The 24,638-nt window shown below is 34.9% G+C and overlaps 2 protein-coding genes across 6 annotated transcripts in view; one reads left to right on the top strand and one right to left on the bottom strand.

The window, feature by feature from the left end:
* Nucleotides 1-24,638, bottom strand: part of Cbs (Cystathionine beta-synthase) — a 73,996-nt gene that overhangs the window by 8,519 nt on the left and 40,839 nt on the right. The window contains exons 1-8 of one of the 5 annotated variants that reach the window (XM_089243136.1): nt 10,781-10,859; nt 8,816-8,967; nt 7,591-7,697; nt 4,487-4,621; nt 4,128-4,342; nt 3,357-3,518; nt 2,178-2,303; nt 1,723-1,807 (exon numbers count right to left, since the gene is read on the bottom strand). In XM_089243136.1, coding sequence (XP_089099262.1) covers nt 1,723-1,807; nt 2,178-2,303; nt 3,357-3,518; nt 4,128-4,342; nt 4,487-4,621; nt 7,591-7,697; nt 8,816-8,955 — 970 coding nt within the window. In that variant the 5' untranslated portion in view covers nt 8,956-8,967; nt 10,781-10,859. Of the gene's footprint in view, nt 1-1,722; nt 1,808-2,177; nt 2,304-3,356; nt 3,519-4,127; nt 4,343-4,486; nt 4,622-7,590; nt 7,698-8,815; nt 8,968-10,575; nt 10,860-24,638 lie in introns of those variants that run through there. The other 4 variants (XM_089243134.1, XM_089243137.1, XM_089243138.1 and 1 more) reach the window with 4 other exon arrangements.
* Nucleotides 13,950-19,179, top strand: LOC149075654 (cystatin-1-like). The gene is made up of 3 exons (XM_089243133.1): nt 13,950-14,451; nt 15,471-15,548; nt 18,735-19,179. Exons 1-3 carry the CDS (start codon nt 14,416-14,418, stop codon nt 18,909-18,911), a joined length of 291 nt encoding a protein of 96 aa, XP_089099259.1. The 5' UTR covers nt 13,950-14,415; the 3' UTR covers nt 18,912-19,179.

Here is a 24,638-nt window from a genome sequence, read left to right as displayed (position 1 = left end):
TTGTATCAACTTTTTCAGTGCTATTCGAATTTGCTTTTTTTGAAAGTAGGAAAAGTGACAGATTTTCGTTGAAAATACAAACTCCTATTTATGTTTTCACCTGCTCAACAAAACTGAAAATAGTTATACATTTAGTAGCACTTGCGTATCAGTTGTGGCAATGTATATAAGAATGAGATGGCAATAAGAAACACATATGCAGCCCAACTTAACCCATTAACACTGGTTAGTAAGTAAATTTGCCATTTGAAAATTTAATTTTTTTCTTTGCTAATAAATGGTGGGAGTGGTTAAAGGCAGTGTTTTTTCTTTCAAAAAATCAAAGTCGTCTTTAATGGGTTAAATGACTTTTATAAACTGCTTTTAGAAATTGATATTACTCTGGCTAATTATGTATTTCAGTTATAGAACTAACTATAACTTACTACTTCTATAGCTCTAATTTTCTGTACTTGAAAGTATGTAGTTTTAATGTCTTGTGTAATATACATTGAACATTGAAGGACCGGACACACCCCGCTTCCCATCTCAGAGAGATATCGAAGCTTTCCCGGGGGATGGGTGTATCCGGAAATTTATTAATTTATGTGAAAATAACAATGATACACATATATACAATAAATAATCTGGAATAAATAATCGTACAAATTGTGATCATATAGCATCATCCACAGATAATCAGTCCGTAATCGTAATAGTCCTTATATAAATAATCAAAGATAATTTTTGTCTTGTATGTGATAGAATCTGGAAGTGAGTTTATCCAATCTAGAATATAACAATCTCGGCAATCAAGCTGTAATAAGATATAAATTGACGTCCATATGTCCGGCATGAAATGGAGATGCCGGACATATGGACGTCAATTAATATACAGAAAAGTGAAACCATTCATTACATGAGAGCTTTGTTATATCTTTACCAGCTTGAAAAATGATGTGTTTAAGCAAAATAAAACATTTTACATGCAGCATACATATTGTTCAGTAATCTGAGCATTCTTAAAATGATTAAAAGAATCCATTTTAAAACAGATTAAAAAAAATTAGTTAAAATCGCTCACAACTGAATGCGTCAACAAAAATATGTCATTGCTTGACTTTGTAGCTTTCAACCAATTGCATATTTTGCACAATTTTTGAAGCAATGAGTAGCGTTTTGCCCTTCAACATTCTCAAAATTAATTTACATGGTGAAATCACCACAACCAACATTCGAGTCTAGCTTGAGATTGACGAATGTGCACAAAAGGTAGTTTGGAGGTTAGGTTTTTGGGAATAAATAACCTCAATACACTTTCTTCTAAATGAGGTATTCTACAAAGAAAAACAAGATTTAACAGGCAAAATATGATTTTTAAGTACTTGAAACACTTCTACTAGAGTATCTTTCAAGTAAAGAAAGACATTATCAGTTGCAGAAAGATGAATTTACAGGTAAGAAAATTTAGATAAGATCAACAAAGAAATTTGTGACACTTCCATGTTTGAAAATTGATTGCAAATTCCTTATAGGCATACTTAACAGAAATCTGTGTTATAAGCAATCAAAATAGCACAGATAAGCAATTCATGAAACATGAAAAACTTCATTGTGTGTAAAAATTTGTATTATCCATGGTCATTATAAACAAGTCTGACTGCATTTTCTATAAGGTGAAGTTGAGATAGAAAACTTGTAATACTTGCAAATGAAACAGAATCATGCAATACAGTATCTTACCGCAAAGAAGGCCTTCCTTTTTCATTAGCAACCTTGATAAGTGAAAGGATTCTTTGTCTTCAGATTTAACCCATTTATCCACAACCTATAATGAATTAAACAAGATAAGTATGTATAAAAAAGGAAAAATTTGATTAATTTGCCCTTCGATCAAGATGAATAATGCTGAATAACACAATGCTATTGAAACCAGGGGTGGCACCTGAAGAAGGTGTGAGGGCATGCACTTCCCTGGAAAATTTTAAGTCATTTAATTCTTCAAATAGATTTGATATTAACTTAATATATTATTGAATCACTTTTTAATCAAATGAATTTGACAAAAGTAAAAAAGGATTACTTTCGGAAGTGCTGATTGAAGAAAATGCGTAACAATAAAGTTAAATTTCTTTAATTCTTTTGTGAAGAAAAAAAGAATGCAAGGAGAAAATAAATTTGTGAAATAAAACACTCACAGTTCTGTCAAGCACTGTTGGTACAAAGTCGTACCCAATTCCTTCAACCTCATAGAAAGATGTTTCAGTTTCATTCAGAATTTCTGGTTCTGCTAAGATAGAGCCATAAGGGTCTACTCCGACAACCTAATAAAGCAAGTGAATTTTATTCTTATAAAAAAACTATAATAAATAAATTTCAAATTAGCACTAAGAAAAGAGAACAATATTTTTGACTTTTTCATTTCTTCAACTTTTCACATAGAAAAGAATAGAACTCATATAAATGGTTTTTTTTTTGGATGGAGGGTAAAATACAAATGGCTTTCTTTTGAACTCTGGTTTATCGCTCTATGGGCAATTTACTACTGAGTGAGTTGTGCCAGATGTGAAGTATGTGTGTATCTAACAGTCTGAGAATAAGATTGAATGAAAATAAGATTCAAAGAAGTTTTAATGAACAAATTGTGGTGAACAAATCACCATCAATTTTGATAAGTATAATTCTAACCTGCTCCAGAATCTAACACCTTATACTTTAGGTGCATAACTCTTTAAATATAAAAAGTGCATTGATAGTGCAAACAGTGCATAACTCTTTAGTTGAAACTATAGTCAATTCCAATGTGACCTCATATGAGCAGGTTTGGAATAATAAAAGCATGTGTTAGATAATAATTTTTTTTCTTGTTTCTTTAGGCTAAATTTTTCACTATAGTAGAGTATCGATTATCCAAATACTGATCAACCAAAATATTGGTTAACCAAAAGCATTCCAGTTGGTAAATTCACTGGCTTGAGATGGCTATGAAGTGGTTCGAAAAACAAGAAGAATATGATGCTGTTTAATTGCTGTCTTTATAAAACTTTTGCAAGATTCAGCGGCAAAAAATGTGTCTCAGCTCTGAAGCAAAAGAAAATTTTGAACGTCTTTTCCTAACTGCAGGCCTACTTGAATGGCCATTTTGAACTTGTCAAATTAGACTAGTAAGTTCTTGTAAGACGTGTGATACAAAATACATAAAGTTTTGTGTTTAATATCTGTTTCATATTGCTCCTATGACACTGGTACAATATTTTCTCGTGGATGATCAGTTATCTGAAAAAACAGTTGTCTGAACACCTCTCAGTCCCCAATTGTTTCGGATAATCGATGCGCTACTATAGTTATTAGTTATGCGATGGGAAACAAAAACTCACCTTGCATGTGGGACATCGTTGTTTGATCTTTCGCCCAATACCAGTAACTGTACCGCCAGTACCAGCACCAAGGACAATCATATCGATTTTGTCATCACAAGCATTCAGTATCTCTTCCGCTGTAGTGTCATAATGAGCTAGTGGATTACCCGGATTACGATACTGTAAAGAACAAGATCAGATACATGCTTAAAATGCCTGGATTTGTACAAACCTCAGATTTACTAACAGACATGCTTTCACAAACTGAACTTTTGATCTAGAACATTTGTAAACATCTTTTCTGTTACGAACTTTTGATTTCATGAACTGATTATTCACATTTGTAAAAGCATAGACTGTAACACATACATGAAAATCATTCGCAACAAATCAGATCCCCATGCAATTTTTTTAACTTCTCATATAATTAATAAGTCTTGATGATATTTACATCAATTGCAAAAGGAAAAAAAAACAATATACAATTACTGGTTGATGAATAAACTGACAAATGCATGTATTTTTTTAATATTAATACGCTGATGCACTTTCACAAAGCTGTTCAATTACTTTAGACAAAGAAATAATGTTTTTTTAAAATGAAAATATTGGACAGAAATTCCCTGTACTGACTTAGAGTTACCAAATTCTTTTCTTAACACTTAATTTTCTACTTTGATTATTACGTAGAGAGCATAAAATCAAAAAAAGCACATGGTCATTTATTAAACTAGTATGACATTTCATTAGCAGTCAGAGTACACAAATGACAAAACAAATAGTTTTTACTTGATCAAGGATTATGCTGTTTGGTATTTCAGCACAAAGTCTCTGTGCCACACTGATGTGCGATTCCGGAGAATCATATCTCGCACTTGTTGGCGTTCTGACGATTTCAGCTCCAAGTGCTCTCAGGATGTTTACTTTCTCATCACTCATTTTCTCTGGCATCACAATGATGCAGCGATAACCTTTCACTGCAGCAGCAAGGGCTAGGCCAATACCTTTATGGAAAATCAAAATTTTCATTGTAAAAAGAAAACAAATTCTTTCAAATTTGTAAATTTAGAAAACATGACATGTTTTTCATGATCGAAGTTACATGTGGATCATGAATACTTTTTTTTGATAAATAAAAAACCACTGACCGGTATTTCCAGATGTTGGTTCGATAAGAACAGATCCCGGTTTAATTTTTCCTTCTCTTTCAGCATCCTGAATCATTCGAAGACCGATTCTGTCTTTCACACTTCCACCAGCATTGAAAAACTCACACTTGGCCACTGAAAAAATTAGCCAACAATTAAGATATTTTAGAATAAATTTGAGTAAAAAAAAAACATTTATGGGTGATTCTTGCAGAATTTGCCTAAATTGTGTATCCAGCAATTTACATTTTGGCACAGCTAACAACTTTTAGTCCAAGAATATTCTCAGAATATTCTCTTGGTCATGATGAGAGATTTTAAAAGTGTGGTTATGAATATTTTAAAAACCTTAAGATTAAAACCTTAAAAAATTATTGTAAAATTAGATAAACTTTCAGAAATAAGTTCAAAACAAAAAATTAAACAAAAGTTGATTGATAAAGGAAGCTATTCCTATATAATCACATTCATTCTAAAAAGATATTGTTTTCTTCAAATTTTACATAGGTGTAAATTTTGTATCATTCGTATTTCTTTGTAAGTTGAGCAATTCAGACATGTTGGTTTCATTTTCTTGCTTTTAAACTTTAATATTGTGGGCTACAATTTTCAATATTCTCTGTCTTATTTATGGGAAAAAGATGGGTATTGAGAATATTCTCTCTGACTACTATTATAAGTTACTGGAGAATATTTTTAATGAAAATAATAAGAAATATTCTCAAAGGTCTTCTACGAGGATAATGTCACTCTCCGCTATCCATACAAAGGATTTTAACAGCTGGCTGATGCGAAGATATATTTTGGACTGAGAGAAAATTCAACTGCCTCTGCCAGCTGTTAAAAACCTTTGTACGGATAGTGGAGAGTGACACCATCCTCAGATAAGTTGCCATGTGGTGGCATTGTTAGCAATTGTGAGCTTTGGTCTGAATTAGGTCCGACCGTCCATGTACGGTCCCGTTCATTGCACACGAGCTCCAAGGAAAGATTGAGATATTCATTGCCTCTGCAGTCAAATGGTCTAGGGTGTTCACCTGGGAAGTGAAAGGATGTGGGTTCAATTCCCCGCAGGGGCATATATTTTTGGAAAAAAAGAACATTCTAAAAAAACATCTCTGCATCAGCCAGCTGTCAGAAACCTTTGTCTAAAGGTCTTGCTTAAAAAAAAAAAGCCAAATACATTGTAGTTTAGTATGCAAATGACATTTAAGCAAAAATAATTTTATGTTTGAAACAGTATTGAAATTTACCTTCGATAAAAAAATAGGAAGCATGCGGTCATATATTTTGGGAGATCATATGACCCATATGTACTGGGACATTCCCGTATAGTTATTTTCTGTACATTTTCAATAAAGTCTTAAAATTTTTATTCTTTACTGAAATTAAATATTAAAATTTTCCCAATCCTACGAATTATATTATGATAATTGACCTTGAATATGGGTATTCATCTCACATATTTGTCATGTTAACATTTCGCCCCCTCCCCATAGAATTCATTGAAGCACTAGATTTAAATGAATAACTGCAGCACCATTGCATTGAATGAATGCAATGGTGCTTCAGTTTCTGCCTTTGGTAATTTTTTGGCGATTTCAGCGATAATTGCAAACTTTTGTTACCTTTGGGATCATTTTTGGTGGCAATTGGCAAGTTTCCAGATATTTTTATCGAGGAAATATGGTCAGCCCTTGTCTATATGCAACTGACATTCATTAATTCAATAGTTCAAAATACTTTGAAGCAATATCTTAAGCTTATTGTTGTGCTGTCAGAGTTTAAGCAACATCTTTTTAAGCACAGAAATACCACAGGCATGCATGACCATATGTCCTGTTTTGGACATTGCCTCGCAACTCATCATTGTTGCTCTACACATTTTTTCCCCAGTGGAATATGGTTCAGAGGGGAATTTAGTTGAGGGAGGACAAAAATTGATGGAAAAAATTCACACAAAATGTTTTTTTTTCAACCACTTATAAGGGATTATTTTTTTCAAGGACTTTTAAGGATTTTCAAAGACTGTACAAACCCTGAATTATTCGTTACAGCTCATTGTGTTGCTGGGTCTTGTCGATCATATAGACAGATGCTATGATTGACCGGGTGGGGGGGGGGAAAGTAAATCAATGTTATGTGTGGATGGCTTGTTCAGCATGGCAAAAAGTCAGCCAACAGACAATTGAAAATTGTTTCAAGAAAGTTACTGGTTTGAAACCAGTCACCTCAGCGATGAAGGAATCAGATGTGGTGAATTACTCAAATTTCAACGAATCTCAGAAGAATGCTGGAAATAAAATCTCAGAACATGAGGGCATAACTAAAAAACACTTGGGGCTAGAAATTTCTTCTCCCAATTTTATGGAAATGGACAGTTCACTACAAATTTGTCAGCACAGTTTGGCCGATACCAAAATTAGAACTGCATGTATGGCCGACTCGGGTGACAAAAATACAACAGAAGATTCCCCAAAGGAATTATAAATAAGTAACAGTGAATGCTAAATGCATGCTGTAAAAATGCTGCATCATTTCTTGGAATAAACTGAGAAGATGGGGCCCAAAATATTGGCAGCGTTTGCTGATATAGATGAAAGTGTAAAAGCTCAAAGAGCAAAGAATATGCATCAATCCGAGCTTATGGATTACTATTTTACACAAACTACACAAATAAAACTGACTTGAATATATATATATATATATAAAATTGAATGTATTTTAGTGTATTTGCATGCAGTGTGAATGAAGATTGATTGTGTTACGTTCAATAAATTTTATCGGTATGTAGTAAGTAATAATAATAGTACAGTATTTTTCAGTTTATATTCAATCAAATTTTTTGCCATTTTTGATGTTTTTCCTTTCTTACTTTATTTCTCGAAAACTCTCCATCTTGAAATTTTTTTCTGTCCCATCAGTTTCGAGATACAGAAGTTTGACTGTATATTTTTAGGACGGTATACTTTCATATTTTTTTTGTCTAATTTTTAATGTTTTTTAAATTATTTATCTCACTGATATACACTAAAAAGTTTTTAAGCCTTTTTGTCGTACAACAATCATTTCACCCACCCAAAAGACTAAAAAAAATTACTTACAAACTTCACACTTCAAACCATACTCTGCGGGAATCTGATTCAGGCGTATCAATGGCGTATTTCCTATAGCATGCAAAATGTCTGGAAAAATCTTTGGTTTCTTCTCCCTGTTAATGGCAAAAGTTTGTATAGAAAATGTGATCATTTATTAATAAAGCAGACATAGATGAATGTTTCCCCATAGAAATATCTAGCTATCTAAAACCGAACAAAATTGACAATGGCATCGATTTGTAACATACCCATGGGCCCCCTGAAGAGAAATTCTTATTTCAGTCTTAATCTAGTCATGTTTGCTTTTTTGTGTTTTCTTTAAGGTCAGTCTTGATGATCGTGTTTCAGTGACTGTGGCCTGTTTACTCATAGTTAGAAAAATTGATGGCAGCACTACACACACAACAAGCATTACACAGAAACAAACTTCACATAGGTTCACAACACACACATTTCAACATGTACCAATTCGTTAGAAGTTCTGCAGAGGTATGTGGACGAGGTGCATATATGGTTTAGTAGTAATGACCACGGTTGATTCATACTCTTGCCAGATTTCTGAGGTAAGATTATTCAACTGTGTTTATGTAAGGGTTCAGTGTTATGCCAATTCATGTGTTATCTCTTGAAGCTGATTGGATCTGGTGACCCTACGAAGTCGAGAAATTTCCCTCAAATACTAGTTGTTGCCCTTGCTAGCTCTTCTTGGTTTTTTGCAGTATGAACTAAGTAATGGTAAAGGTATCTTGTGCACCTAACACGGAAGGTCAAACCAATGCTGTAACCACTCTCCAGTCATTAACTCACAAGTTCTGTGGAGATGATTGTGTTGGTAGCCTACCATATTTTACTGCCATTTGCTGATCTCTTAGAGATCAAAGACTGTTGTGATCATGATGACCACTTGAATTCATTTTTGATAGCAGGGCTTCTGTAATGGGGGTGAATTGTGGTGTCTCTGAAAAGTGTCGAAAGCGGCAATGGCCTGGAGTGCTCCCTCGCCATGGATGTAGCAGACGTTCTAGTCATGTGAAATGATATATGTTTCCGATCATTGCATTGGTGAGACATATTTCAATAACTGATGTATTTTTTTTTTATTATGTCAAACCTTTAAATTCTTGCATAACACTTATTATTATCATTGTCATCTCCCAAAAGTTCATTTGGGAAAACGAAACATACTTGGAATGAAATTAACGTTGCAGATTACAATTGCTAAGAAACTTACGGAATAACATGATAATGGACTGAATCTTTTGGCTTTGAATTCAAATGCCAAGTACATTTGCTTGGAAGATTTGGTGCTGGAAAATCTTCGAGGCTCGATGATGGGATACGTATCCTCGTCTTTGTTGGAGATGGTGTCATGCTTGATTCAGACTGCAAATAAAATTTTTGTGAGCTGATCTGTAAGACAATGCGATTTAAATACAGCCGCTCATTGATTTATGAACAGAATCCATTATATGCATTGTTTATAGGTTAAAATCACATTAATGTGGCAACAATACATTAATATATAAATCAAAAATGTGTGGGCAGAAGTCCTTTTTAAATAAGACATTCATATTATCCTGTCAACCATTTTCGACATCACTAAATGGTGTGATTTAGTGCCAATAATAGACGGGAATGCGATTCTGCTTCTATTTTATCATGACCACGATCTGCGCCAAGTCAAAAATGACAGACAGGATAATACGTAAAAAAACCCCCAAAGAAAGTCAATAAATCTAACAAATTATTATCAATGCTAATTAATAAGTATATGAATAGTGCAGAATTGCTAAATGACTATTTATTGTTGTATAAACCAGTAAAATGTAGACCATTCGCTCGATTTACAGAAATTTAAGTTAAAAAGCACATATTTTGGCGCTTCCTTGTACAGCAAAACTTCAGGGCAGTGTTGGTTAACAGAAATATATCAATACATATGTACAGTAATAAATCCTTTAAAAGTGAATAATACATGCATATTGTAATTATATTTTTGTAACCATCAATATAAGGTCAGCCCAGGCAGTGCTGATATTGGGGAAATAGTGTCCTTTATATTGTATCTCTTCCAAAATTCTTTGACATCAGATGAAAGCAAGCCTTTGATAAAAGCTTTTCTGTAACGTCGCTTTATATTTTGAATTATGCCCTGATCCACAGGCTGGATAAGTGGAGTTGTATTCGCTGGGAGAAAGAGACATGCCTATTTATTAAGGGTAGTGTCAGGGACATTGTCCCTGAGTACTTCCTGTGGCAGCTGCTTTCTAGCCATACGAGCTCTAGCTTGAGGTGCAAAAACGCTGTGGAATGATCTCCACAATGCGTTCAAACTTAATTTTCTGAAAGCACGTTTTTTTTTATTTACCAATTACAGGCAGGGGCGTCGGAAGTGTTTCGAAACTGTGGGTGCTCGTCTTTAGTTTTATATCGGAAATTTTAATTTCTAGATCAATTCTGGGGGTGCTCGGATCCATGCCACAAATTACCGTGGGTGCTTGAGAACCCACAGCACCCCCGGCTCCAATGCCACTGGGCAGGGGCAACCTATGATTGCCGGTAGCATCGGCACAGACCATAGCAGCGATCCAACCTTTTTGGACCTTAAAACCTGGAGCTGTTTATACCGTATATTTTTTTAGATGATGATGGATAACAGAAAGTGACGGTTAATCGAAGTTTTACTGTAATGTGAAAAGGATTCACCCATTTTCACCCATTATGGCCCACAGCGCTTGGGACACCAGACCCACCAAGTTGCGACGTTGCAACTTTGAGAGATCACAAAAGTTTATCCCAAAATTCAATTAAAATAAAGAAAAAACTCTCTTGCCCCCCCCCCTTCCTTTTTCGGATTCAAAATTCAACGCAATTTGCTGTAGATTTACTAGAAGTTCAAGGCTATAAGAGAAGGGGGTTTAAGCCACACTTCCGACAATATAATTTTTAGCAAGCATTTTTATTAATTACGACAATTTTATCTATACTCACCATGTTGAGTAAATTTGTTTTTAAATTAAAGAGACCCCTTTCAATAAAAAAAATATCTTGTTATGATTCAAAACATGGCATACCCGCGACACACGTCCCTAATCTTTACTAACCACATGCGGCGATATTTTCTATTTTTGTGAACGAATCAACGACCAGCACGTCTTAAGACGTCCTTATATATATATATAATAATTTGTTTTACCGGCTGAAAACACAACGATTGTCCCACGTACGGCGCGTGTTTACACGTGCGTAATTAAATGACAATACACAGAGAGTTGCCAAATCCTTAAAATATTTCCAACCAATAATCATCCTCAAAAGTTTCCCGAAATATTTGAACTTCATATGGTCAGTTGTGTACTAATGCAATTTGGAGTTTAGGATGAAAAAAAAAAAAAAAAATCGTTCTCATGCTGCTATCTACTATTTAGAGAAGAAACGGAAACTAGTACTATTTTCAAACCATAGATGGCAGCGAATTATGGATATAGGAGGGATATATTTTTCAAATGTACCATAGGTCCCTCGGGCATGGCCCCCACAAGGGGTAGGCTAACAACGCTCCAGCCCTGGGGCCCCCGGACGATTTTCACCATTTTTTGTTTTTTTACGCTATAAGTTCATCATAAAGGGGGCCCGTGGAAGTCTCGTCGGGGGCCCCGCAAAAGATCCCAGCCTGGGGGCCCTGTTTTAGGATGTGGGGGTCATGCCCTCGGGCAAAGAGATTTTTCTATGGGCCCCTCGTGCTTAATCTCGAAAATCTTATACCAGATCTCATTATCGCGAGGGCCCCTCGTGCCGTCCCGGAACATGCTAACACCGCCTAATCTATAGGGGTTGTCGACCGCTCGCACATGGGTGGGCTCATGCAACAAGATGGCACAAAAAGCGCCTCGAAAAAAAAAAAAACTTATATCCTTGCGGAACACATTTATGGGCTACCCCAAGTTGGTTTTTCAACTCGAATTCGGCCAATCATAGATCGACTATATTTACAGCACACCAACACCTGTGATATTGCCGCGGCAATATCCAGCCATTGGAGGTGGGTGGGAAATGAAGGCGCCATCTGTCAGCCCTTTATTGGTACGTAAGGAACTTGTCTTCGATTTTCTTTCCCTCCGGATTCGAACCCGTGGACCTTGACGGTAACTTTCTTGGTGGAAGACAAGCATTTTATCACTGCACCACTCGGGTGCAAGGAACCACTCCAGTCCCTCGGCCAAGAGCCACCCCTAAAGCAGGACCGTCTTAAGAGTATCATGGGCCCCCGGGCCAAGTGGTTTTTCGGAGGCCCCTACCTGGTGAATTCTAATTAGAAAATTTCAACCGGATCTCATTTTCGTGAGGCCCCTCTTCTCTTGAGGCGTTAAAACGACACTGCCCTAAAGACGGCACTGTGTCTATTTCTCGAAGAAAAAGGACTCTCGACATGACAAATGTGAGATGAATACAGTCAAATCCCGTTATAACGAACTCCAAGACACCGGAGAAATCACTTCGATATAATGAAATTTAACGAAGCATAATGAGAAAGCATAAAGGAATTCCAAGTTTATGCATTGTTCTTATGTACACTTATCTGAGGGATTAGAAAAGTGTTCGTTAAAACGAGATTTCCGTATAACGGTATTCGTTAAAACGAGATTTTCACTATAACGGTATTCGTTAAAACCAGATTCGACTATATTTCTGAATAGTCTCCCCTCATTGATCGATTGAAAAATCACTCATCATAGACCTCCTCAGATCATATTGCAGAATAGAAGCTAAATAACTGATCGAATTACGTTTTTATTACAGGTTTATGATGTACTACATCAGCTCGACTGACTGTTGTTGATTAAATGTCAAGAAGTCTTTAAAAATATACCATTGTGGTTATAAGCGGATACAGACTCCTCGTGTCCGGGGGGGGGGAAAGGGAATCACCGAGGGTGTGTATAGTGAGCGGGGATGGGGCGAATGTACACCTCCTCCCTTCCGCCTATGCCTGATGATACAATTTTTTTTTTACTGAACGGGAGGGGATCATTCCCTTCGGCCTTTCCCTGTAGCCGCCTATGGTTGTGGTATGACAGTACATAAGACGCATTACGTGGTAACCTATAATGTAATCTTTATGCTGTTCAAGAAAAGTACCGACATCACACTATTTCTTTTACAACAGAAAAGCTCTGATAACTCATGCAAACGCTATAAAATATTATATAATTTAGATCAGATAACTCTGTCTGCTATATTTCAAGAGAAATTTGGTTTTTGTGTGTGGAATTTCCCAGTATATATATATATTATTTCTCCAAATATTTTAATTCTTGGGCCTATCAAAATAGTTCGGAGAGACTGGAAATGATTGTAAGATGCTGCTTATACGTCACAATACCCGTGACCTTGGATTGTTCATAACTCGTCAACGGGTGACAATAGAGCAATGGATAAAAATTTCACCAACATTAAACTGAGCATACTCTGCACGATGACAGCTACGAAAACGCCCCTGGTGGACGGTTATTGAATTTTCTTATGCTACCTCGACAAGTAAGCGAACTTTGAACAAAGGGGAAATAAGCATCCGAAAATTCATATATTATTATAGAATGTACTGGAATGCTGAAAAATACCCATATACAAAACATAAACATACATTTGAATAGCACAGAAATTAATGAAAATTTCGAATTGATGAAAACTCAGAATCGAAGAAAATGTAAAATCAATGAAAGAGGTAACCCCAAAAAATTAATGTAATTACAATAAAGTAATGAAAGAAACAATCTAACAAACTGAGGAAAATTTAGAATTTACAAAGAATAAGAAGAATAATTGACAGAAATGATTCCAACACTTATAAAAATTCAGAATTAATGAAAGAAATAATCTAAGAATTAAATTATTTCAGTAAGTATTTCAGTATACTGACGCTGTCCAAACCTATATAGCACTTGTTCTGGTGGACATATTCTATTGAAAATTGGTATATTCACCATATTGGTATATTCGCTTTTATATATACGCCATATAGATTCAATCAGTTCAGACCGCACTTATTTTTTATGCTAATTGGTTGATTTTATATAAATTTTTAAAATATGTCATGAACTCACTCCAACTGCATTTTAAGACAATTAGATAGGGATAGTATTCCATCACGTATTCGATAAGTAAAACTTCTGAATCGAGAAAAGGACTCGATAAGTTGGTGATATACAATATTGACAATTCGCTCATCACTGTTTGTTTTGATATTACAGGTGCACGGTGACGAAAAAAAGAAAAACTATCAGATTTCATTATACGCGGGCTTGACTATCTTAATCACGTTTATAGCCCTGACAGGTGTTTATTTTGGTTCTTCAAACGTCAATACAGTAGTTGAATTCAATTGTCATGACGGTATTCCTAAGAATTTAGTTATTATTCGTGGACGCGTCTTTTTTTTACGGAAACAGGAGAAAGCTGAGCAATAGCCTAGACGTTTCTTTGCGTTTTTCCTTTAGCACATGCGCTATAGCGTTTCTAAATCGGAATTGATTTAAAAACTCTCAAACAAATACAAATACATTTTTATTAGGTAAAAACAAACTCGGTTAACCGCTTGTATAGCGTTTGTTTCATCAGGCTTCGTAAGAATTTTAGCCATATTTTTTCTCTAAAATATGGGTTCGTTGTTGTTGATTACTGTTAAATTCGCCGTGGTTATTTCTTACACCATTTGCGTGGTTGTTGGAGCTGGTGGTTGGAGAGATAGCGGGAACCGATGAAGAAAAAGTCGTCCAAGTAGCGAACAAAGCTGCCGAAAAATTAGGAGATTGCGATAATTCTCTGGAAGGAATGGCTGTTAATAATATATTATCGGCTCAATCACAGGTGAATATGACCTTTTAGATTATTATTTGAAATTGCTATCACGTTACTCATATTAATAAAATATTGATATTCTCTACTGGCCGCGCAACAGCGCTATTACGTATGTTTTAACGGGTGTCTAATCTGCGGCATGCGTAAATGTCAGGAGTAGCACATGCAGTCTTTCTCAAAAAATAAAACGTATTATTCCAAAAAATTAAATTTAATTTAACTATTCATGATGTCTTACTAGCCCTATCTGTCCCCACAGAGTGATGTGATATACTACTACTACTACTATTACTTAACCGTACATGTACCTCATATACATTCCTCTACGGAATTTCTAACAAATCGGTACATGCCGGAATGTGTGTTGGATGCGTTGCGCCTACCGCATTAATGTTGCTAGAGTTGTGCTTGTTTCGTGTTCTTGCTATTGCTGCCATCTGTCACCCACAGTGAAGATAGTAAATGTCTTGAACTCTTTTTTATGCTACGCAAGAATCATGTTGAAGGTCTCCGCGAGTGATATCCTGTGTTATTTATTATATCTGGAAGTGTCTCGGCCTACCGATTCTTATATTTACAACACACAATACTCTCGAAAATTAATGATGTACCAATCTCATTATCACGAGGCCTCCCATACACTTGAGGTTTCGCGCTCAAGCATTAGTGCACTGGAGATAACGTTTATTCAATGCGTATTCGTTTTGTTTCTCATTTGAACGCAAAATGCGCAAAAATAATAAAATGACGCAATCACCATTAATCAGATTAAAATAGTACAAAAATTCACCTTTAGGTGGTGCCACAGCTAAAAAAATCATTTTTCGTCTGTGGATATTGTGGCAGGGTTACGGGTTCTCAACGATGCGTGATGTGTGAGATGTGGAAGAAAGCATTTTATCCCCTAATATCAATATCTTATAACAGATTCCCCATTGTGCTTTAAAAATAGATGTTGTATTCCGAATGGTATATATTGATTAAATACTTCTATCTCTCTCTTTTGATTTTTAATTGTAACTCTACAGGTTGTTTCTGGCGAGAAGTACAGTATCCAGATGGAACTAACACCAAAAGACTGTGGTGCTAATTGTGGTTCGGAAAAGGTAATTTGATCTCATGTAGCTGTAATTAAAAATTTACATTCATCACATGCAAAATTGCATTATATATCTATTGAATAAATAAATATTTATATGTAATGTATATGTAATATGTATATGTAATGAAAATGCATATAAGCATATATGACAAAGAGGGTTGTTAGTAGACATGAAGAGGAACAAAAGTTGGAATGGCACATGGTGTCGCAAACCACGTTGAGAGGGTGAAAACCGCGAAAAACGCATGCAGGTTTCGACGTCACGCTGGAACGACAAAAAGTACAATAATAGAAACAAAAAGATTTATTTGATTAATTACTACAAGAGTTGTTTGAAGTGGAGGCCGCTGACGTCATTGCACAGTCTACAACGACGTAGAAACGATTCCCGGACGCGCTCGAAGATACCAGGTATGCTTTTGATGTCTGCCGTAGCGACGACAATCCGCTCTATGAGATCCTCCGTGTGTGTCCACAGGTGTCGCATAAGCGACGTAAAAACATATGGACCGTAAATAAGATGCATATCAGCGTATTCCTCGTTCGTGTAGTCAACCATCACGATACTCATTCAGACAGACCACTAACTGCCACACGTGCTTACTATCGCAAAAGCACTAATTTACGTTGTTCGCAGCGCGTGATCCTACCCCAGCGCATGCGTTTCGCGACGCTGCTTACGTCAGATATGGTGAGCGAACGCACAGACGCATTCAGCGATCAACTGACATCCATCCACCTTTTGTCTCCTCTGGACTCAGCCTGCATGCATGTTTCGCGATTTTCGCTCTCTCAACGCGGTTTGCGACACCATGTTCCATTGCAATTTCTGTTCCTCTTGATACCTACTTACAACCCTCTGAGTTTGTCGGTCCATTAACAGATCAACTGATACCCTATATATATATATCTATTGCCAATTTCTAGCCTCTGAACCCGGTTAAAATTATATCACACTTACCGAACAAGTTTCACGCGTCTCAAACTGCAGTCAAACTTCGTTAGAGAGAACTTTAAGGGACCGAAAAATTAGTTCGCCATGCCTTATTAGAGAACATCCTATGTGACGGGACCACAAATTTCGATCGTTATACCTGGTGGTTCTTTATAAGCGGAGTTTTACCATTTTTTTATTAGGCTATGTAATATACATAAATTTTCTAAATGGAATCTGATTTTTCGGTGATTAATTGAGGATTCTTCGGCAATTTTTGCTATGATTAGCAACTTGGTGCACATTTGGCATCATTTTTAGCGACATTTGGTCATTTCCCTGTTTGGGATACATGAAACGTTATTGATTATCCGAGCTTGAACTCGAATTGCTCCAATGCAGATTTAATCTAAGATTACGAACATATAGAGTGCAGGCTGGTTTCCAATTTTGCAAGTTGGCGTTGTTACGCATTGGACAAAAACCCAAAAATTCAAGTTTTTAACCAAGCCGTTGCCAGCGTTCATTACATTATGGGCCAAAAGTTTATAGGCTCTTGTTTTTTTTTTTTCAGTATAACTTCTGCAGCACGTGGTGACATGAAATTTCTTTCACAAAAAAGGAAAACCATTTTTTCAACAATACAAAGAGCATTTTTCGTAAAATAATAACAATTGTATTTATATAATCGTAAATTTGTTGAAATTAAGTGCTCCAAAAGTTTATCGAAACTATTGAATACATGGAAATTTGAAATGCGTTATCTTGACAAAAGGCTTGAAACCTATAAATGTAGTAAGACAAAATATGGTGCGAGAGAATCTTGTTTACAAGCCGATAAAAGTGACGTATCTTTCTGTGGACGAGATTAATCAAATTTTGAGATTGAAGTTGCAAAAAAAAAAGCCTATTAAATATTTTTCAATTGCTTTAAATTGTTGCTAAAGCATAATTTATCACGTTTGAGCCTGCAAGAAGTCTCCAAAATCACGTTCTGGAAGACCTCGATGTATGGCTTCTCACGATGATGGACTGATAAAAAGAATGGTGTTCACCCAGGTGGTGTTTGCTTGTGAAATCGCTAGGGCCTCTGGTTTGAATATATCGTCAGATACGGCTTCAAGAAAAATTACAAAAACTGTTTTTTTATGGTTCATATGGAAATTTCCCGTCAACTAGCGGTTCATATGAAAATTTCCCGTCAACTAGCGGTTCATATGAAAATTGTTCGCTACTAAGGAGCCCCACAGATAATTTTCTGCTCAGGGTCCACGTCTGGTAATGGTGGCCCGGAAATTGACCTAATCCTGAGGGACATCAAACACTTTATTTTGGGCTTGAAATCAATTTAGCTTGGATAATAATGCAGTTATTATAAACTCTAATTTAAACAGTAGACGAACTATGTACAACTAATTTTTTCAGCTAGTTTTTGGACCCTAATACCTTAGTCTTCAATTAGTATATTTCTTTCCGCCCATAAATTATAAAAACTTTTTAGTGCCTATTTTAGGTATTTTTAGTGTCTTTTTGCATTTATTTCGACCATTTTCAGTGCCTAAACTTCCGGGCTCTGATAATGACTCATAAAGTCTACTCCAATGAGCGGCAGTTCAACTCAACAACGCCTTGAAACATGCCATATGAACTGAATGGTGTAATTTTTACTCTTAACTCTTACAAAGTTTAGTTCTTTCAATGGGAAGTCACTTTTTTGATGTCGTTCAAAATAATGGAAAAATTATCAGTTCTTAATTAACACGTGTTCGTCAGAAATTATATAACGTATTTGATGATTCTTTCATAAACTTTTGGGACAGCTCTCGCATTTGTATTTGTTATGTATTTTTGTATGAAAGTGTTTTTTTCTTTCGAATGAGTTGTTGAATGGCAATCACATGTGATCTGTAACACAATATTTGTTACACTTCATGCATTTATTTTCATTCGTTTGAAAAACTTGTTCGAAATTCCATAACCTTTTGGGACATAGTGTATGTTCGTACCTTAATGTAAAATAGGTGAGGCGGAGAAAGATTGAGATCTGAGTTATACACCTCACGCGTATACAAAGAGGTATAAGCATCGAGCACCCTTGGACACTTCGATGAGCACCGCAGTGCTCGTGAGGAACAAGACGCCAGAACGGAGCTTTTTATACAATCGCGCCAATATTTGATTTTTTTTAATGTATGATATCTACCTTTGACTGTAAATTCAATTTAAGCTTGATATTGTTGTTATATTTTATTTCAGAAACGTGTTTGTGTGGTGACGATCTGGGAGAAGTCGTGGCAAAATTTCTACGAAGTTCTGGACACAAATTGCGACGGTAAAGGAAAACAAGTCTGCATGTCGGATTTCCACGGAGACCTCGATACATTTCGCCGCTTTGTAGAGTCAGTCTTATCAGAAAAATACGTGAGACGTTAAAATTTTGAAAAAAGCTAGAACGCAGAACACCAGTACGAACGTTATGTGGAGAATATGGAATCAAAAAATCCTCCGTTTACGATCTTTAGAAACAAAAAAAATATATATACAGTACAGGGTGATCGAAAAGTTCTGGACACGTTTTGAAAATTAATGAAAAATCAACCAATTGACATAGAAAGGTGTGATTCACACCAAAATACTTATCAAGGCGTCTTGTTGTTTCTTTTGAACACGTTAATCAATGAAATAAAATATTTCCCTCACAGATAGTATTTCCCTCCAGTAGTTCCACAAAAAATTCAACTTGACACATAAAATGTGACACAAACAGTGCATAATAAAACAATTTGCGTTACATAAAAACCACCACATTTCAACATGAGTGTTTTTTGTAGTTCGGACCGAGTGAAAAGGTGCTCATATTTAAATGTGGCAATTTTTATGAAACGCAAATCGTAAAAAATAGATTATATGCAATTACCTCGAATTATACGCAAATGCATATGTGCATATACATTTGCATATTTTGGCTTTTTTTTTAGCATTAATGCATATAAATGCATAAAATTAAAGAATTTTCAGAATACTTGCATGTTTTTTAAGATTTATTTGAGCTCAATCATTTTTTAAAATAATTTTTCAAAAATAAATACTCTTAGAATATTTTCATAACATCGGTTTTTTTCCTTGAGATGGGATTTAGTGAATTAATAGAAATATTTGTGCAATACGGTGTTTTCCAAATATCAATCTTTTTATCACAAAAAAATGAGTAACTTTGCCTGGTTTTAATTTATACAAAAATTGCCACGTTTCTAAGACAAATAAATTACACTGGTCGAATGGTCGACGCGTTTCGGCTCCTCAATGGAGAGCCGTCATCAGGACCTCGTGGTCAGAACTCACACGAATGAAGAGTGATGTTTACGTCTGGTCGTCCGAAGAGTTCGCCTTTGTATTTGCTGCGTCCGAGTGGTCTTTGGATGCGAATTGGGGAGCCATCTGTTGTAAAGTGTTGAAAGTTTTTTCACGACTGAGGTTAATAAAGCCTGTCCAAGCTGACGAAATAGGTGGTGTGTTTCTTCCATCATTAACGAGGAAATTCTGGCATGTTCTGATGAAGTATCCCTCGAGAAAATTCAATTCCGAATTGTGTGTTGCTTTTTTAAAAACAAATGCTTTGTCAAAATCAAAATGATGTGAATGTTGCCAGCAGTGTTGGGCAATAGCCGAACTATCCGTCCGTCCCTTCTCAACATGCTTTCGGTGCTACCGAAAGCATGTTGATGGACAATAGCATAAGACATGCTATTTGTCTTAGAAACGTGGCAATTTTTGTATAAATCAATCTTTTTATTGCAACGCTATTTCCAGAAATATGTCAAAAATCTGAATTTTTTTTTTAGAAATAGCGTCGAAATTCTTTTGTTACTGAACAGCTACAACGAACTAGAAATTAAAAATGTCTAAATAAAAAATATGTGTAAGTTATTTGCATATGCCAGTATATACATATGTGGGGATATATTTTTGTAAATGAATATGCATTAAGAAATAAAAAATGTGCATCTAAAAAACATGTTGTTTTTGCATGGTGATTTTTTTATGCATATTTTCTCATTTTTGGTAAATATTTTGAAATTTTTAATTTTTTCAGGATTTTTTAGTGCATATTTTGGGTTTTTAATGTTTTTAAGGTTTTCATGTGGCATTTTAAGTGCATATTTTGGGTTTTTAATGTTTTTAAGGTTTTCATGTGGCATTTTAAGTGCATATTTTTTTGGTTTTTTATGCGTATTTTCGCATTTTTAATTGCGTATTTTCGCATTTTTAATTGCATATTTTGGCATTTTTAAGTCCATATTTGTATATGTATATTTTTTTTTTGCTTGGTATGTGGCGACAATGTTTTTTTTTTTTAATAATAAAACTTTCCGGATATACCCATCCTCCTGGAACGCTTCGATATCTCTATGAGATGGGAAGCGGGATGTGTCCGGTCTTCAAAGGTCAAAGTCCATATTTGTATATTTTTAGAGCATATTTCACCACTTTTTAGTGCATATAATCCGGGATCAGTATTAAACATTAATTATGAACTGTTAGTGTGATATTTTATGTTACCGTCAAATGGGATGACTTGGTAACTAGTGGGGTGACGGGTACATGCTCTAATTTTTTTATTTTACATGACATCATAGCCACTGTGAATAAATAGAAAAGTGATTCCGGGCTCAGCCATAAGAGTGAGCCTCCATGATTGAAAATGGTGTCAAATCTCTGATAATTGTCCAGACTCCTTTTTTTCCCCGCCTAATTTTATCATAACCGGTGTTTTAATGTTTCATGAAACCATTGCAAAACTTTGTTTACAGAGCTTAGTGACTAAATGTAACAGTCTTTATAGAAGTTTGCTTTGGTAGGCATACCTATTGTTTCAATTACCGATGAAAATTTATCTAATTAAATCAATTTATTAATTCATGTCTGTATGATTAGGGAAATGTTTAAGAATTGTTGGGTGACTAGGGGACACTATCAGTTTCTCCAGGAAAAGGAATAACCATTCATGACCTGAATAGTATAAACCCTGAGGACGCTTCACACACACACACACAACCAGTAGTACTAATCATAGTGTAGAACCAAAAATAAATAAACCACATAAGAAGCAGAAAAATGAAGACAGCTTTTTCATGCTAGAAGATTCTGAAATCGTTGCTGCTGCACCACAAATGAAAGATAAACATGTTCTAACTCCTACTACAGAACAGTTTGATGGACGACAAATTTGACCAGGATTTTATTTTAGCCAAATATCAGGGAAGAAAATACCCAGGCCAGACTACTGAAATTTGTGACGATGGATATCATGTAAATATCATGTAAAAAAAAAAACGGTAAATATTTGAAGTTAGTGCTGAACGATGAGATTCAGTATTCATCCGATTCTGTATTGACAAAGATAAACTCTCCAAAACAGGCATGTTTGACTACAGTCCGTTTCAGGTTAACTTTGCAGTGAAGGGGAAGCTACGAGGGAACCGCATCACTCGTTGCTATGGGAACGAAAGCCTCTTAACCAATGTATCGATGCGCAGCCTCGGTAAGGTATGGCCGATTCTCGCCAATCTCACTGAGAAAAATATTTTTTACGTGTAACGTAATTGCACAGTTAAATTAGTAATAATTATAGAATTAAAAGAAAACCATTGTCGATACTTTCAGAAATTAAAGTGAGGTTTTTTAAATCATTTGTTTTGTTTTTTGATTAGAAAATGTTTTAAAATTTAGAAAAAATAATTATCTTCTATCAGCGTGTCACTTACTCTTCATTGATGTGCCGTAAGTAACATTAAAAATTTCAGAAAAGTCATATTTTTCTGCAATATTTCCCTTCCCTCAGCTGAAATTTTAACCATGGCTCTCAAAAACTTGGGGATTTTTAATTTTTTCTTCAATTTATATGGAAAAAATTAATGTTAAATAAATTAAGAAGAAGCAGGTTAACTCTGTTTTCACGTGTAAATGCAGGAATAGCACCAAATAATAATAATGATACGGAAAAGTTTAGAATTTTTTTACTCACTTTTCTTGCCGAAATTTCCGTCACTCGACCTCCCCCCTTCCCCGAACGGTATACGTCGATGCCACTTGTTTTCCCGACAGCTTTAGTCTTTTGTTACGGTTGATGTGGTGCTCATGGTTATTACGGATTATTCTTATGGAGTTTTGTTTACAACGAATATTCAAAAACCAAAAATATAGTATTCAGGAATGGAAGAGCAGAGAACTTTAGCGTGGCTATCTCTGGTGAAAATTAAGACACAAGTGTCACATAACAGATGAGAGCCCAAACCACTGTGGACCCCCCCCCCCCCACTCATTTATTGTATTTGAAGAGACGCTATAGGCAAGGGGCATGAGGAGAAACAGGTGGGTGGAAGATGACGTCCGTTCGTGCGAGTGGAAGTCGCGACTCTGTCAACACTCTCCGTGATCGGAAACTAAAACTATCCCATAAACATGGCAAAAAATAAATAATTAAAAAAAGGAGGATCTATAACCAAAACTTCTGCACCCATAGAGGGCCTCTCACAAGTCACAATAGTATCGGCACTCTCGTGGAAGAGAAACACTTCTTGTAATCTATGAGTGAATATCTGAATTCACTGAAGCCTATTTTTAGGAGAAAATAAAACTGATTGAATATTCGTTTTTATGTAAGCCTACAACTGCATGTAAAACTGAATGAAAAATTGTATCGTTATGGAAAATTCAACCAAATAACGAAAAAAAAATGTATATATACAGTATATAATTGTGTAACGAAAAAAAACACGACAGTGATATTGGCGGGGAAAATTTCTAGGATATCGCGCCAGAGTGTCATTGCCGTTGCTATGGATTTTTGATAATGGCAACCAATATTTTTTATAATTTAAAAATTTTAAACAAGTAAACATCGGTTCAAAACGACTTTTTTTCAGTATTTTTTTCAAAATCATAGAAAAAATTGAAACATTCTGTATAAAGGTTCATCTTAAACCTCCGATATATATGAGAACTATATTTTGCGGCGAAGGAATACACTCTCTACCTTTCTCTTCACTGCAAAGTTAACCTGAAACAGACTATAGGCAGATTTACTTTACATTGTACACGTAAAAGAATATCTTCCAGTAATCTAAATATTTTTTCAATAAAAACAAAATTTATCTATTTATATATATATATATTTTTTACATGGCCTGAACTATTTCCAGTGGGTGAGATACGCTTGGATAGACGACTTTGCATTCATTTTTTTCTATTATAATAAGTTGCAAAACAACAAGTCCTCGCTTAAACAACAACAACAAAAATCTTCTTCCTAGTGAAGCAACTCTTAGTAAAAAATGTTAATTCTCACATAAGGGAGATAATACAAATATCCAAGATCTGTATCGAAGTCACCCCATTTGACGGTATGTCCAGTTTCTTGTGGTACAGCCTGCGAGTGAAATTTCTAACTTTTTTATTATTAAAATTCCACGCCTCGATAAGTATTTTGATGCAAACTGACACTTTTTTATGTCAATTAGTTGATTTTTATTAATTTTTATAATTACGTCCTGAACATCTCACCAAACAATCAATTTTTTTTTCGAATCTGAGAAATGAATACAAAAATGTATAAGGAATAAGTCAAGGAATTTTTTTTTCCCACGGATAAGTAGTAATTTTATGTAAATTGGAAACAATGATTTTAAATTAAATTATCTGTCATTATAAGCATATATATTGCTTTATTGACTTTAAATATGAATTTTCGTGAACTCTGGAATTATTTTTTCACTGAATATGAATTTTCATTAATTTTGGAATTTTTTTTTTTATTAAATACAAATTTTCATCATTTCTGGAATTCCATTAAATATGACAGTTTATTAATTCTGGAATATTTTTTCCAGTAAATATGCATTTTCATTAATGCTGGAATTATTTTTCAATATATGTAAATTTCCATTAATTCTGGAATTATTGTTTCAGTAAATATAAATTTTTATTAATTCTGGAATTATTGTTTCAGTAAATATAAATTTTTATTAATTCTGGAATTATTTTTTTGAATTAAATATGAGTTTTCATGAATTCTGGAATTATTTTTTCATTGAATATGAATTTCCATTAATCCTCAAATTTTCGAGTAAGGTCTGAAACTGCTTTTTCATCAAATATATA

Source organism: Pholcus phalangioides, unplaced genomic scaffold, assembly GCF_987345545.1.
Source record: "Pholcus phalangioides strain wild (caught in Gottingen) unplaced genomic scaffold, Ppha-v1.0 ptg000015l_1, whole genome shotgun sequence".
Taxonomy (NCBI): Eukaryota; Metazoa; Arthropoda; class Arachnida; order Araneae; family Pholcidae; genus Pholcus; species Pholcus phalangioides.
This window is presented reverse-complemented; position numbering and strand designations above follow the sequence as displayed.

Bases quoted from the DNA above. Each gene is read 5' to 3' on its own strand.
- LOC149075654 (XM_089243133.1), top strand. From the start codon at position 14,416: ATGGCTGTTAATAATATATTATCGGCTCAATCACAG. The intron at 14,452-15,470 runs GTGAATATGACC...GTAACTCTACAG, and splicing joins TATTATCGGCTCAATCACAG to GTTGTTTCTGGCGAGAAGTA. The intron at 15,549-18,734 runs GTAATTTGATCT...ATTTTATTTCAG, and splicing joins CTAATTGTGGTTCGGAAAAG to AAACGTGTTTGTGTGGTGAC.